At 35.7% G+C, this 16,040-nt stretch overlaps 1 protein-coding gene across 2 annotated transcripts in view; it reads right to left on the reverse strand.

Moving 5' to 3' along the window:
• The window catches only part of LOC129243781 (protein similar), a 182,853-nt gene that overhangs the window by 35,316 nt on the left and 131,497 nt on the right, over positions 1 to 16,040 (reverse strand). For both annotated transcript variants that reach the window (XM_054881091.1, XM_054881083.1), the window contains exon 8: positions 5,411 to 6,489. In XM_054881091.1, the coding sequence (XP_054737066.1) occupies positions 5,411 to 6,489 (1,079 nt within the window). The remainder of the gene's footprint in view (positions 1 to 5,410; positions 6,490 to 16,040) is intronic.

Raw genomic sequence — 16,040 nt, forward strand, 5'->3', positions numbered from 1 at the left:
AAATATGGACTATCATCAAAGCATGTCACGAAAGCAAGCGACGAGTAATTTCCCTCAACTATGGTGTGCGCAAATAATTGCTGAAATTGGGTTTTGGGCAAATTATATATTATTTGCGTTAATAATTGAATAATTGTTTGAATCGTCAAACTATTTACTTATTCAACACAAGCACAGTTGTTTGAAAAGTATTCTTGCCTCAACCATATTTTCAATGGCAACTCTTCCGGAATAGTCTCAATGATTTTATAAAAAATAAGACTTCTGATTTATGATAAAACGTTTTCAACAAAATCTCAATTATTACATTTTATTGTGAAATAAGTATGATAGATGGGTAAATACCAAATGAACCATTACTAATCTTTAATATTTGGCTATCACACTTTATTACCAGCGCGTTATCCTACCAAAAACAGCGAAGGCGATACAGATTATGATAACCAGTGAGCTCATAACAAGAGAGAACATAAGCACTTCAGGTCATAAGGAGGGCATACTTTGCGTATCCTACATTCATATCTTCTGTTTTAAATGCATGACAGTGCAATTTTGGAACACTTAATAACACTCAAACATCCAAAGGCAATCAAACAAAAGGCAGATAACATAAGCACATAAGTGTTTTGAAATTCATGAAGTTCTACCATTTTACGAGTGGCTTGATAAGTCTTACAACTCGGCACTTTTCATAAATAATCAAGGGAACATCCATCTCCTGCAGCTAATGGTATATGAACACATACACTCATCATCATCATCGTCATCGTTTTCTTTATCTCCCATTGGAGCAAGGCCTCAACACACAACCACAAAATCAACAATGCAAACACACACAAGACTCTTAAAATATCAACAGCAAATGCACTCTTGAACGGAAAACCTCCACGCCAAAGAAGTGCAGTGAGAGAGTTGAAGCGAAGCGCAAGAAACACAGGCCGGCACACGGATTTTTTCTACCTTAACGTCAAGAAAGTATTTTTGGATATCTAAAAGGAGTAGATTCGTTGGTGTTCCCCATATTTAAAATCTATCTGTTTGATGAATAAACTCCTATTACGAGGTTACGTTCATGGAATTTTTCAAACAATTCATTCAGATACATACATACATATGTACATGTATATCACTATGAAATTGCACCATAATAAATTTAGTATGATGACAACCTGCTGAGAAAACTATACAATTTCCAACAAAGGCGTTAAAATTTTTTCTGTTTTTGTATTGCTGTAGTGATAAGCCTGCTATTATATGATTACAAAATATCGCTGATAACTACTTGGAAACTTATTTTGACGTAAATTGTGTTTAGTAAACTGCTATAACAACAACAACACCAATAACAACAGCAACGTTAATTGTGTAAGGTGCTTATTTATAGGTTTGGGGAAAAGTTTTTATTCAAATAATTGTATTATTGTAACGTAATACTCGTATTATTTTAAATTGACTAGCGTCATTGATTCAAACGTTTAATACATGCTGTTTCTGTTGTTGTTGTAGCAGTTCATTAACCCCTGCTATCTAGCGGTAGGCCCAAGAAGCATGCGGACGAGAAGGAGTGCGTTTAAGAGGGCACTGAATAAGTAGTTAGCCGGAGTTATCAGGTGGAGCAAACACAGCAGAAATGAGCTTCGAGTTCAGGGTTAGGCTCAATGCCAGACCTAAGAAGAAAGATTGGAAGCTCTCTTTCTGCACGGAGTTGCTCCAGTGACGATACCCGAAGGGTGAGGTTCAGCTCACTTGATCGGGAAAGAGCCATCTACCGTTCGAAGCAGCTTAGCCTGAACCCGACACGCCCCCCATGTGCCATCCTACGAAGTTAGTTTTAGAAATATAAACCATCTGGTATGTACACATACCATATTGCTTATAGCTGCTTAATAAATTCGAAATACTCTAAAAACGCCCTTTTCTATCCCAAAAAATAAAGAAAAAAAGGAAAAAAATATTTCCCGCCTGTAATAATAATTCCTCCCCACATGTCATGAATATTTTTAATTTTACATGACTATATACATTTGTTTCTCTCCGACGAACCCCCGCACCCCAACGTGCATTTGTACTCGTATGCACCTACATATGCCAACCGAAATTACAGCACAGAGACTAAGAGTACGGCGCAACTGTGTCATGTTCAATTATGCATTTTTTCCGTATTTAAACTGTTGTTACTGCTGCATTCGTCATTTATTTTTGTAATACATTCGGAGTGCAGTTTATTAAAAAAGGCTATTAAAAAGTTGAGCGTCTCTAATACATAAAAATACAAACAAAAGCACCATTTAGATGTCTAGGCTTGGAAGAAAGGGAATAAGAATAAGAGGATATGTGAAACAGAGTTTTATAAAAAAGAAAAAAATATCAAAAAAGAAATTTCAGAAAAAAAATTAGTAGAACTGTTAGAAAATTTGTTTTTTTTAATCTGAATTGTGCAGGCAACATTTGCGACTGCAAATGGATTTCAACCAACTCTTCACTGTCATCATTGGAAATTTATTTACGAACATTTACTGGCAATTTCGAAGCTTTAAAATGGTTTACACAAGACTTGTATTAATTTACGATTTCATTTATTTTATAGAATAGAAAAAAATTAACCAAATTCATGTGACTAAATTCTCTTAATTACTATTTGCTTAACGTGTCGAGAAAAAAATATTTCGCAAAAAAAGTATTTATAAATTGGTTCGCATAAAAATACTATCCGCAAAAAAGGCGGCTGTTGGCAAACCGGCAAAGTATGTTGAAGTATGTGTGTTTATGCATATGTATGCAAGACACATGGATGTTTGCGGACTGCTACATGGCAAATAAATAAGAGAAAACCAGTGAAATAAAACAAAAAAAATCGATAGCAATTTTCTCAAGCACTCACAAAACATTCAATTTCACGGGATTATATTTTTATTTGTTTATTTCGACAATCCTCCCCGGCAGCTGCTGGCTCTGTCACCAGTAATTTTCCACAAGAAGTCAGTGAAAGGAATATATAATAAAAAGTTCATAACTAGTGGCTGCTGGTAGATACTAGTCGGAAAGTCTGTCAAAATCAGAAATTTCACAAAAATCCGATAATAACTAAAACTGTATGTTATAAGGGTGTGCGCCGGGAGGGGAAGACGCCAATAGAATACTGCCGTTATTGCCAGCAAGCGGAAAAAACAATGTCAATTAATTCATCTACGAGTAGAACTGTCCCAAAGTATTCCAACAACAGAAACGACAGCAAAATAAATTAAGTGAATATAAAAACAAATACTTATGGAAAAATTTGATGGGCAATTAAAACAGTGGCCATGGGGTAAGGGGAAATTACGCGTGTCTTTGTAAGCACTCTCCACTAAATTTAGAAAACCTAATCAAAACAAAAACCAACAAAAAATGAACAACAAGTAAATTAATCCACAGAAGAGAGCGGTTAATATTTTAAAAAATACTTTCGAAAAAAAATAAGAGATCACAAAAGAAATTAATGTTAGCAGGCCAAAAAACAGATTACTCTTCTCTAGCTGATTGGTAGAGGAGAAAAACGTGCCAACATTTTTCTTTCACTACCATCGTTGAAGAAGTTTGACTTCGAAAGTATTGTTGATTATCTAGAAAAGTTTCGGGCAGATTGAATAAATTATCTTATTAATGTCGGGCATAAAATTTCAAGGCATTGTCTTCTTTGAGCTTAATCGAATCTAAAACTGGATTCGATGCGATGCTTCATCTTGCTGCCTGGTATCGCTTGAGAACGATGACCAGGAGCCTCCACCTCCTAAACCAGGGTGTTATGCATCACCGTGCCCATTGGATAACTTGCGTGATAATCAAAGCAAACAAAAAAGCAGAAAGGAGTAAAAAGGGTTAAGTCAAAACCAAAAATGTTTTGTGTTTTCAAACCAAATCGAGAAGTATCCTCAGAGATATTACCCGTAGGAAAAATATATTTAAAAATAGTTGGGAAAAATTAAAAAAGTGATTCAGTGTTAATTAACTTTGTTTACGAAACGGTAATTTTGCTATTCACTGACGCATGCGGACGATTATATATGAACTATTCATACCCTTATTTACACTGGCAATATAGAGTTGCCTCCCTCCAAATGAACTAATGAACAAATCGAGAATGCACACTTGTGTACATACATATGCATTCAAGTATTAGCAAACTATATACAACTGATTTTCAGTAGCTAATTAGCGTTATCATTACAGTTTTCGCATTCTGAACGCTTCATGACTTCAAGGCTTCCGCCAAAAGTTGGTTGCTTTATAATACAACATATAATCACACCCATGAAAATATATTCGAAATTGCCGATTGTTTTTTTATTTGTGCTTTTGTTTTTTAGTTTGTTAAATTTCTGGACACTAAGCCAATGTAGATATGTGCATTCAAATATTACTACTTATAATAGCAAAGCTGCGAAACGACGAGTGCCAGAGATCAGCACTTTGATAGACTCAAATAGATAAGAGTTTTGGTTCGCTTTTGACTTCTAACCTGCTAAGTATTTTATTTCCTTAGTGTGCATCTTTTTATAAATGTACGTTTTAGTACAATTTTACTACTCTTCAATTTTGAAAAACAAAAAAAAATAACGTCTATTCCACATTTAAATGGCAACGCCATCGTTTATCTATACAGGAAACTTTTAAAGTGCGAATAAACATTTTTACGCTTTTTCCCTTCAATTTTCTAATATCTGCATACAATTCACCTATTTCTGTTTGGTCGCTTCTCAACATACCAATAAGAGCAGCACAGAAACTAAGATTTCCCCATGAAATTCTTTTGGCACAGAGTACTCCTGCTTTTAGGTTCAGTTACGGCATTCGCCAGTATTTGTTGGTTATTGAAGAAATATTCAATTGCCTCTAATCTACGTTTTAACACAAAAACAAAAAACATAAGTAAATTTCCCCATGCTCTATTACTACAGAATGCCAAATTATTTGCTGATTGATTATTTCAACGCGCCGCAGTAATGCTTGCCCACGTTCCACATCACAATGAAGCTTTAATGCCTTCAAGGATTAAGCTATCATCAATAGCTTTCAATGACAATTTTTATGAGTTTAAATAATCGAAAAAATATATAATATGTAAATACATATACAGTGGTGGCCAAATCAAATGCAGCTATTGCCCTTTATAGAACATTAAATTTTGTTTATTCACTTTTTTTTTGTTCTTTCAGGATACCAAAATAAACGAATTTTCTTTCAAATCAACATCCTGCAAAACTGAACTAAAACAACCACGCAATTATCATGGGCGCACAATAGGGCAATCGTTGCATATGATTTGGCCACAACTGTAGATGAATAAACAAATAAATAAGTCGTGTGACTGCAATGAGGCAACTGATCGAAACTAAATATTAATTATCGATTAAATGGGTTTTGTACTTACTTGTTAACTCAGTAGCGTCATCCCCGAATGTCAAAAACTTATTCATATCTTGTTGTTGCTGCTGTGTCCGAGTCTGTGTCTGCGGCTGTTGGTGATGATGTTGTTGTTGCCCACTGAGTATTGCTGCTGTGACTGTTGTTGGTGTTGTAATGGAATTGGTTTTAGCAATGTATTGTTGTTGCTTATTGCACAACTGCGAAATAGACGTAAATACGGAAGCCGTCACTGATTGGGCGCGTGACGCAGCATTCAATGACGGCAATGCGGCATTTGATGCATTCACAAACACCGCCGAAGTGCTGGTGGTCGCAGGCGGTAAGGATGGCGACGATGGTGTCGGCTGTGTTGCGCTCAAATCGGCCAATGTGGCCGGACGAAATACCGATGCGGTGACCGACTTTGGGCGTTTCTCTTCGACCAATTTTGGTATGAGCAAGTTTTTATTGCTCGGGTTGTTAGTAATGTTGTTGTTGTTTTTGTTGTTTGCGTTATTATCGTTGCTGATCAAACAATTCGATTGTAGATTGCGGCGCAACGGCGAAAGGGAATGTTCGCACACAATCGTTTTATTACCGTCAATCGATTTCGAGGGATTACCCAATGGGGGTGTGTCTGAGGTAGTATTCGGTTTTGCGACAATTGTTGGCGATTGTTCGCGTTTGATGGTGGTGCACAATTTGTTGGTATTGCTGTTCGAGTTGTTACTACGATCCTCGTTTAGATCGTTGTCGGTTATTGATATCAATTTTGGGGCTGGTGGTGAATTGGCTACTTTTATCGAATGCAACTCAACTTTGCAAGTTTTATTTAGTACTTCTTGTTTTTCTATTTTTTCTTGTTGTTGGTGGGGTAGTTCTTGTTCAAGTTTTGATTTTTCAGTACACTCTTTTAATATGTTTTTATCATCGACAGCTGAGTTGATGTTGATGCTATTGTTGTTGTCGTTTTCACTCTTGTTGTTGTTGCTACAGCTATCGCTAACGTTGCTTTGATCACTTTTGCTGTCGCTTTCCTCAACTTTAAGCTTGCTTGCCTCGTATTGTGCAAGTGAATAAATCTCATTGTTGTTCTCAAGATTGCTGCAAAAATTTACACATATCGCGGTTTTTGCATTATACATTTTTGGTAACTACTTCGACGATTTTCTCGCACAATGAACACACGCAAACACAACAAAGGGAAGCATGAAGCACTCGCGGTTCGGTAGGGGAGTTTTTCCGAGTGCGGATGTAAACGTTTTCGCGAATAATTTTTATTTATTTTTTAATTCAAAGCGTTTTTTTGTTTTTTGCGTTTTTTGGAAAATATTATATTTACTTTTTCTTCTTTTTTACTTTAAAAATATTAGGCGTTTTATATTGAATGTTATATAATTTCATTAAAATTCTATTATATATTATATTATTTTGCATCATTTTATGATATTTATATTATCAGTTAATACTAAACCTCGAGTTAATCTATTAATTTCCTTCATCTTTTTAAAATATTCTCCCTTAATCTTGTCGTCATAGCGAAATTTGTTGGTGCGTGACTACCATTTGGTAGTGTCCAGGCCCGAAAACCACTGTGAGCGTGAAGCACCAGATGATAAAAAAAAATCTAAAAGCGTTTGCCCCTCACCAGGCAATCGTAATCTGCCGAGAGTATTTCTGTCATATAAAAACTCCTCATGGAAATTCATCCGACATTAGGAGGCGGCATAAAATTGTAGGTCTCTCCAATCGCGTTAAAACACCAAAACGCATACTACAAATAGAAGACGTTCAGCCAAACAACCAACAAAGGCTGTAACAGCCAATTATATATATAAAAACGATTGCATCATTGGAAGAAAAACACGTGATTTTTACTAAAAATCGCATATGGCAAAACAAGATAAGAGAATAAATAGTATGGTGCGAGATCGCGTAATTGCATATGGTGGCAAATGCAAAATAAATCGAAGAAAGCTGGTGCATACGAGTAATTAAAGAGTGTGCGAGAATAAGAGCGGCTGAGGTGTGAGAACTATCAATTTGAATTAAAACAAATTTACTCTTTCTCTAATTTTCTTGACTTTCGCTCAATACTTCACATATGCTTGTGACCTGCTCTACTCTTTGTACCCGAAAGTGCACTCAAATATTGTTACAATATTTTTACTCATACAATTGCACCATCCCACATTGACTCAAACCGTGCGAGCACTGTACTCAAGTGCATTGGAACGACGCTCAAGAGCTGCTACGGGCCCAAACAATAACAAATAAATTACAGCACCACGTGAAATACTACCTTTTCCTTTAGTACCGACTAACCCCCTTAAAAAGTAGTAAAATTCACTCCATTTTTATTTTTATTCAACTTTGTCTCTGTCTCTATTTATTATTCAATTATTTTTTTGCTGTCCATTTTTTACCGGCAAAATTGGCGCTCATTCACTTTTGTGGCGCTCGTTTGTTCGCTCGTTCGTTCGTTCGTTGAACGGTTGGTTGGATCGCGACGAAGCGATACACTCCGTTGCATTTTTAAGTGCCTCAACTAAATTGCAACGTAAAAACAGTGACTGCAGAGGTATGTATGTACTTATATCTGTTTGCTTGTATGAGTTTCAATGCAATGAAATAGAATGAGTGGGTAGCGGTCGGATAATTCCTACGCCACTACAATTGAATATTCTTAATTTTCATTTTTTGAGACTGCTGCTTTGTTTTAGCTTTACAATTGGATGCAAATTGTTGCACGACAATTTCGTTCATACATACATACCTATGAACATACGCTGTAAGGAACGTTGCGTATTGTGTTTGTATTGCATTTACAAGTCTATGGTTGGCGATGATGCACACCCATTATATAAGTATGTACGAGTAAGCAAATAAGTATGCATGGAAATTTACTGCCCCATCGTGAAATACATAACCGACTACTAAAATAAGACCTCTTCTATTCGCCAGTTTTCTGCTCGACTAACTTGACGAAAAATTGCATGCGAAGGCAACAACAAAGTTATGGAGCAGGATTCGCCGCTCGCGAGTATGGTTATTCCTCCAAAAACTGGTATAACGCAGTACTTCACAAACAAAATGTAATTTTAGGCAGCTCTATTCTAGCGTCGCCAAGATATGTTCGTTTATACCAGTTTCTTCATCTATTCGCCACTTACAAGCTTTAACTTCCAGTTCATTTCAAAATCATGCAGGACTCACTCGAAAGCAGTAAAGTGTATTTTTCTACAATTCGAGGGCTCAAACAAAGTCAGACTTAACTGAAAGAACTCAACTTTTTCAGTGGCCTGTTAAAACCAAAAAAAAAGTTGAAGTACCAACGAGAAGTAGTTGAGAAATAGTAATTTAAAATAAGCTTAAGTGAACCGGATTCCCTACAGGGTTACATATTAATCTGTCAATTATTAAATATTTACAACACTTCTCTAGTCTTGATTATTTATTATAAAATTATTATTCAACTATCCCGATAGAACAAATGAGAAGTAAAAATAAAAACGAGTAGTAAATGGTTCTTTTTTTCATTCAGGATATATAGAATGGGAAGGTGTATGCCGATGACCAAAGAACAGTCGCTAAGCGTAAAAGAGCGAACCTTTATCGGTTATTAGGTTTCGTTCATGACCTCCCGAGCACTCCAACATTTTTTTTTGTTTTTTTTTTTTTGCGATTTTTCAGTAGACGGCCTTCGGGAAACACCAAATAGATAGCCGCGCAAACTAAATTTCGTAGAGTACTTTTCACAAGTACATACATACATACATGTACATGCTTTTAGTTTCTTCAACTACTGAATTATGCAACAAAAGTCGGAACTCTCATCATGCTGAGCACGCGTGCCAACCAGAAGTGAACACGCATCGAAATAATCTCGACGATAACATAGACTGCACATCGAATGTTGCGGTCAACCAAATGTAAAACACTTAATTAATTGGTAGAGCTGCAGATAGTGAGCACTAAAATAACAAGAAGAAAGCTAAAGATCAAGCCGAGAATGAAGCGAGTGCATCTACATCTGGATTGGAGGTCCCTTAAAAAAAGCAAACAAATAAAAAAATGTATTTCTTAAAATCCCAAGAAATTTAAGCAATCTAGTAGTACCACCGGAATTTAGAAGCGTTAAGTTATTCATGAAAATGGCACCAAATAGGTATTAAAAAATATTTTCAAGTTCAAGCAGCGTAAACCAGTCAGATTACGCTTACTGCTCTTTTTCTTTCAAGAACAACTAAATGCCCGCAACAACAAGAGCGTGATTTTAAAACAAAACAAAACGGCAAATTGTTCTTCCAATAAAAATACGACGACTAAAAACGAGGCACTCACGTGGCTGATAATCAAAACTGTGCAATATTTCACAATAGAAACTTGTCTGATACGGAATCTAAATTGATGCGAATAGTCTCTCAGCTTTCATTACTACCTGTAGTAGTATTAGTATGAGCGCGGCAACTTGCAGTTGGGCACTTATCATCCCTAATGGAAAAAAACGCTGATACTTAATCATGGCATTATCGCAACGACTTTTAATTCATTAACACGAACCCATCAGCCATTGGACCGCATGGACGGCATGGACTGATTCAGATACTTGCCCTGGAGGACGTATTACTAATTCTAAACAAGAATACATCAGCCACTAGACCAAAAACATGGTGTCCATCAGAATGTCACTACAAGTGAAAGTAGAGTAGTAGTAAAATAGAACGGCTTTTCGTCACTTCATTTTGTGCTGACATCCCAATATTTTACACGAAAGAAAAGAAAGCAAAGCAGCTGCTTTACTAATATCACCTTGTATAGATTCGCCTTGATATGAGCCTGTTGAACTCCCCAAGGTGGCCAGACACATATGAACCCTTGGATGTCTAAATCCTAACCAGAGTGGCTCCAGTATGAATATTAATTGGCGAAAAAGTAGCTATATGAGGGACGGTAATTAGCAAAGAAAAAAATAAGTGGTTCTCTGATAAGATAATAATGAATTTTATTGCAAAATATTCGCACTTTTTCACTGTTTGATGGATTTTTATACATTGTTTTTGCCGTCTTGCTTTTTTCTGGCCTTTTATTGGCCGTTGTTGTTGCTACTCCGGCGAACAGCCGCAGACTTAAGCTTTCGACTAAAAATATCTCACAGCACGAATATTTGCTTTTATATTTTCTATTTGGTTTAGTGGAAAATATTTTTAGAACTCCAACAGCGATATGCACAACAACAAAGTGCTGGTGGTATCAACCGTTGAATGCGTGCAAAACAGCCGAGTGCTCAAGTCGGGTGACAATACCAACAGAAGGCAGCGCCCACGCCCCGCTAGTGCCAAAAAATATAGTAGAGATGGCTGAGCAGGGAATTGTTTGAGTCTATAGAAATTACTTATGGCAAAGCCACAGCATCAATATTCGGCCGGTTAAGTGTTTTTTGATTGCATTTATTGTTTAATGTTTTCCGAATAAACAAATAACAAAAGGTTAAGAGAAAAATAAAATGATAATTATCTTGCAAACAATTCATGATGGGCATTATAAGAAATAGTTGCGACTAACTGCTAAAACAAAGTGACAGAAATATTAATTAAAACAAATATTAGGATTTTTGGCCAAAATTAGATTAGAATAAACAATGCTAGCACACTCTTCATTTGGTGTTAGTTGCCTAATGGGTTTTAGTGCCCAAGTTCTTAGTTTAGGAGTTGTAAGTTATTCAGAAATAATCTGACTGATCTATTTAGAAAATCACATTATTGAACAAATGAATTCGGAAAGTTGATGCGTAGCTCTATGGACTGCACTAAATACATCAGAATCAACTCAGTTGATGTTTGATTTATATGTATATGGGGTTATCCAATAAGAGCACAAACATTTTTCATTGGTGTAAGAAGAAGAAATTCCTTTATAATCAGAGATAAATTCCCGGAATATATAAAGTTTAAAAAAAAAAGTATTACATGATTTAATTTCACGTGATAATTATAACTCAAATCGATTTGAATATCGTAAGATCTCGATTATTTGCTACCAGGAGCTTTCGGTGCCGTAAAGCTATGATTTAACGTAGCCTTGGCCAAAAAAAATTAACGGCGCTACATTTTGTGAACGAGGTGACAGTTAACAAGTTATAAATACCTTAGAGTCGCTCGAGCCGGATTTATATCCGGCCAAGGATTGTCACTTCAGCAGCATTCCCCGTATATGCATTCGTAACGTTTATGCTGCTACAACAACAACAACAACCTTAGAGTCGCTCTTTGTCAGGAACGTTACATTCTATTCTACATATATATAATATATAAAAAAAACACGAATAAAAACCAAATTTAAATAATGTAAGGAATACCAGCAAAGCAAGAAGATTATAGGCGCGAAAACACCAAAAAATTAGTATTTATAAACGCCATATACCACCACCCTTATGCACAACTTTCGTGCATATATTTCCAAACCTTACTTCCTTTCATGAGCAGCCCTGTTATATGCAAAAATTAACAATAGAAAAAGCGATGCGTGGAATTCGCAAATTGCAAATGGATGTTCTCCCAAGGACGTGACAGTGGTTTCCACCACTCCAACACCGGTATAATACCATTTTATAACCTTCAAATATTGTTTGCGCATACGGACTTTTGACACACAAAACAAAAAAAAACAAAAAAGGGATTGCCTATTCAGCTAAAAACTGATAACCAGTCGAATACACGAATGTAATACACAGCGACAAAGATCATTAAAGATCGCGTGATGCAGTACAGGTAGGGAAAAGCAAAAAGTGAGCACTTCGTATAATTTATACTACACTCGTGTTATGTACAAATGTCTGTATGTATGTATATGCAAAGTGGGCATGTACTAGCTTGACTGCAGTGATTTGCATATAAACAATTTACTTCGTAATTGATTGAATCAAAAGAAATTTGCGAAAAGCAAATGAAGCAATGATATAGGGAGATACGAGTGCAGGAGTTGTTGATGAGGGGTAATAGTGGCACAGATTTTACAGAGTAGATCGGACAATATGTATATGTGAGTGCGCAAACACGAGTGAAATGACCAAGAGCTCTAATATCCGAACTTAAAAATAAGTTTACATAACTTAGGCCAGCCTACCATAGCAGCAGCACCTGTTCCTGGTTAACCTAGAACCCGTTTAACTTAGAAAATATAGAAAGCTTTTTTTAAGATTCCTAAGCTATGTATTTTACGTAAATTGAGAGAAGTGAGGGAATCATGCTGACCTATCATTTGTTCAACTATTCTCCACAATATCCCATACAAAACAGGTGTTTCGTATAAGTGCTCATCATGGGGAAACATTTCAAAGCGAAAATAAAGACAGAGCGAACAGATAAGTGAACCAAAACATAGTAAAAGTGGACGATGGGAAATATCGCGTGTGCAATCGTGATGACGTGCTCAGTAACAACCTCAAAGTTTCTATGAAAACTAAGTTCAGTATTGGCCAACAGAGTTCTAATTTTACAATATATCGGAGACCCCGGTCTCATAATAGACAACCTCTTGGCGGAACAATGGCAAAAATTAAATAAATTGAGGATGAGAGGGCAACTAGCAGAAACAAAACCAACAACTTTCATAAAAAATTTTACAAAATATTAAGTTTTTTATTTGGTCTAATTACAGTCATTTCAACGGATTAAGATACAAAGCGCGGGAGCAAGGTTGGCTCTGGGAAGCAAATAGCAAAACTAATGCGCATTTATGGACGTTACAAAGCCACTGCACTGAAAAAATAGTAAACTTTTGAGGTTTTGCCGTGAATTTATGGCTATATTGTTCTATAGTTTTTTTTTTATTTATTTTTGCGAGTTTGTGTAATTTCTCTTCCTGCCTCTTTATTACTTTGTTTTTATGTGCCCATACAAGTGTATGTCATCAGTGACGCTTAGCATTTACCGATAGATGATTATTCCCTCCTAGCACTCCCTTTGCAGCTAAAACATGAGATTTGCGTAGATTTTTACGATCATTTTTTATTGTGTAAATTCACATATGCATAAGCCAGCCACGTATACTCGACACTGTAGGCATAGCCACACAAATACACTTACATAAATATACACAAACTCATTTCGGTGCACAAAAACAAATATGCACATATATACTGGAGCTGAGAAGCTGCAAATGAAGAGCACATGCAGCAGAAATATTTAATGAATGCCTGCCTGCCTGTCATAAAAGCCTCCCGCATCCATTTTATTTGCTAGCGCTCTCCTTTCCTTCAACTCTTTCGTCGCCTTATTTATGCGTTCGATTGTAAATTTATTCAAAGAATCTCAATGAGCCGATTTATTCTACAAAATACGCAAGTTTCGGAATCGTTCCCTTGCATTTCTCTCAAAGCTCACCTTTGGATAGCCTCTATTAAAATTTGCCGATTAGAGAATCCTTTAAGTAGAGAAATTCCTGTACGAGTGTTTTTACAAATAATTTAAAAGCACGTCCGATATGGAAGGAAAGAAAAGAAATCCACTTTGTGAATCATTTAAGATTGAATTGGAGAAAAATTATTTCCCCATTTTATAAAAGCAGGTTATAATAAACGCCATTTCATATGTATACAGACCGCTTTGAAATTTCCATAAAACTACAGGAGACAACAATTGAAAAATGTGAGAAACCAGTAGAAGGTATAAGAAAATATCAAATAGACGAAACAAACAAGAACGTGGAAAAACAAACAAAGGATCTAAATAGTAAGTAACGGCAGGCCCTGAACTTATGAAAAGAAACGCTCTTCTGACAGGCTAGTCAGAATTAAGCAAACTGTTCAAACTGCTCTTGTTTTTCGTTATACCAGTGGTATGTAGCTAAAAGCTAAAGTGATCCGCTCGTAGATGTAAGACTATTTGCAGATGTGAAATATTTGTTTGTTGTTTTTTTTTTTGCGTTTTTTGAACATCGTTGTATGGTTTTTGGCATTTTAATTCTTTTGTCATTTTACACTTACACGGGATGACGTTTCTTGCAGAAATTTATAGGTTATGCCGTTGTTATGTATTTTCCCCCTTGAATCTCCCCACACAATATTTTAACTTTTTCAAGATTCTAAAACCATTTTTAGTTTAACTATACTTTAAATTTTAGAAAATTAAATTCCTCACTCACATTTGCATTTGATTTTAATTTTTATTATAAATAACGCATTTGCAGCGTATTTTTCTTGAGAACTTTTTATTACCCGAAAATCACTTTTCCCAACGAGTATGTGCGTATGTGTACTTGAACGAGAAAATTGCCACAATTGCATTCTTTTTATAGTATTTTATCTTTAAACACTTCAAGAAAAATATTTTCAGCATATATTCCAATAAATTGTTTGCTTTAGGTTAGGAAAGTCTCGATAGCTCAATGGCCAACAAGAAAATTCAGCACTCGAGTCTTTTTTCTTCACCAAGAACTGCAAATACATGCACGATTCAATTGGATTTTACATAAGACTCACATAAAATTTACTTTTTGAATTAATGTATTTGCACAATGATTTTCTCAGCTAATTTCCAAATTTAATGAATTATTTTTATTTTAATAAATTTGCCTAATTTCTTTTCGATATTTTCGATTTCTGCTGGCTGGTGCTTTGATTTTTTTCTCTACTATCTGCATTAATTATGTCACTTGTACACCTCTTTAACTTTAAAAGCTTAACAACATTTTTTCTGCATTTCAAGTGTTTAAATTTTCTTTCGATGAATTTTTCTGAATTAATAAGTTTACACCGAAAATGGCAAAACAAAAATTGAAAGTAAGGAGATTTATACTTTTTAATCTTTTATATTCGCATGGTATATAAAACGCAACACTTTTCGGAGGTATGCCAGAAAAATAACAGTACTACAAAAATTATTCGCCGTTGACACGATAAGTGCCTTTTCTTTTTCCTTTTGTTTTCATTTTTTGCGTTTCTTTTAATGAATTCTCTTTTCGCGAATGTGTAGGTGTTATTTGAGTTTGTTGGGTTGCATATTTATTTCTTTTTCGCAACACACAAACGCCTTTTTTAAAGCAAAAGAAAAAACGTACACACTTTACCTTTCTTTGGTTTTAATTTTTGTTTAACATTTTTCTTAAATATTCAAGTACTAATGTTGCACAATTTATTTTTAACTGTATTTGTTTATTTAGCTTTCAAACACACTTTTCTGTGTTGACTGCTTAATAAAAAAAAATTAATAGTTTCGAGTTTCAGTTCCGTTGTAAGACACACAAGCGAATTCGTCAACGTTCCTACGACCAGTGCACAGTTTGCTGCTGCAAAATGAAGTAAACGTATGCCAAACAGCCTGATTGTCTGCCTTAAATGCCGCCGAATCGGGGAGCAAAACTCAGCGAGTGGAAACTCACGTACGTACATACCAACAAACGTACATATAGCAGGGAGCATGTCAACGGAGTACAACCACAGCTGGCTCACGCGATGCGCATTGGGCCCCCCTCACGCCTCATGCTGATTTATTTCCCTACACAGCGCTCACACTCAATCAGGTATGCGAAACAGAAGCAACGAGTCAGTACGAAACTAGTTCTTCAACGTGAGTACCCAAGGAATCTGATTGAGCAAATGAGTGATAATTATAGTGAGCATAAGCGAGCAACCATTGGCATTAGATAATACAGTC

This window comes from Anastrepha obliqua, chromosome 1, assembly GCF_027943255.1.
Source record: "Anastrepha obliqua isolate idAnaObli1 chromosome 1, idAnaObli1_1.0, whole genome shotgun sequence".
Lineage (NCBI taxonomy): Eukaryota > Metazoa > Arthropoda > Insecta > Diptera > Tephritidae > Anastrepha > Anastrepha obliqua.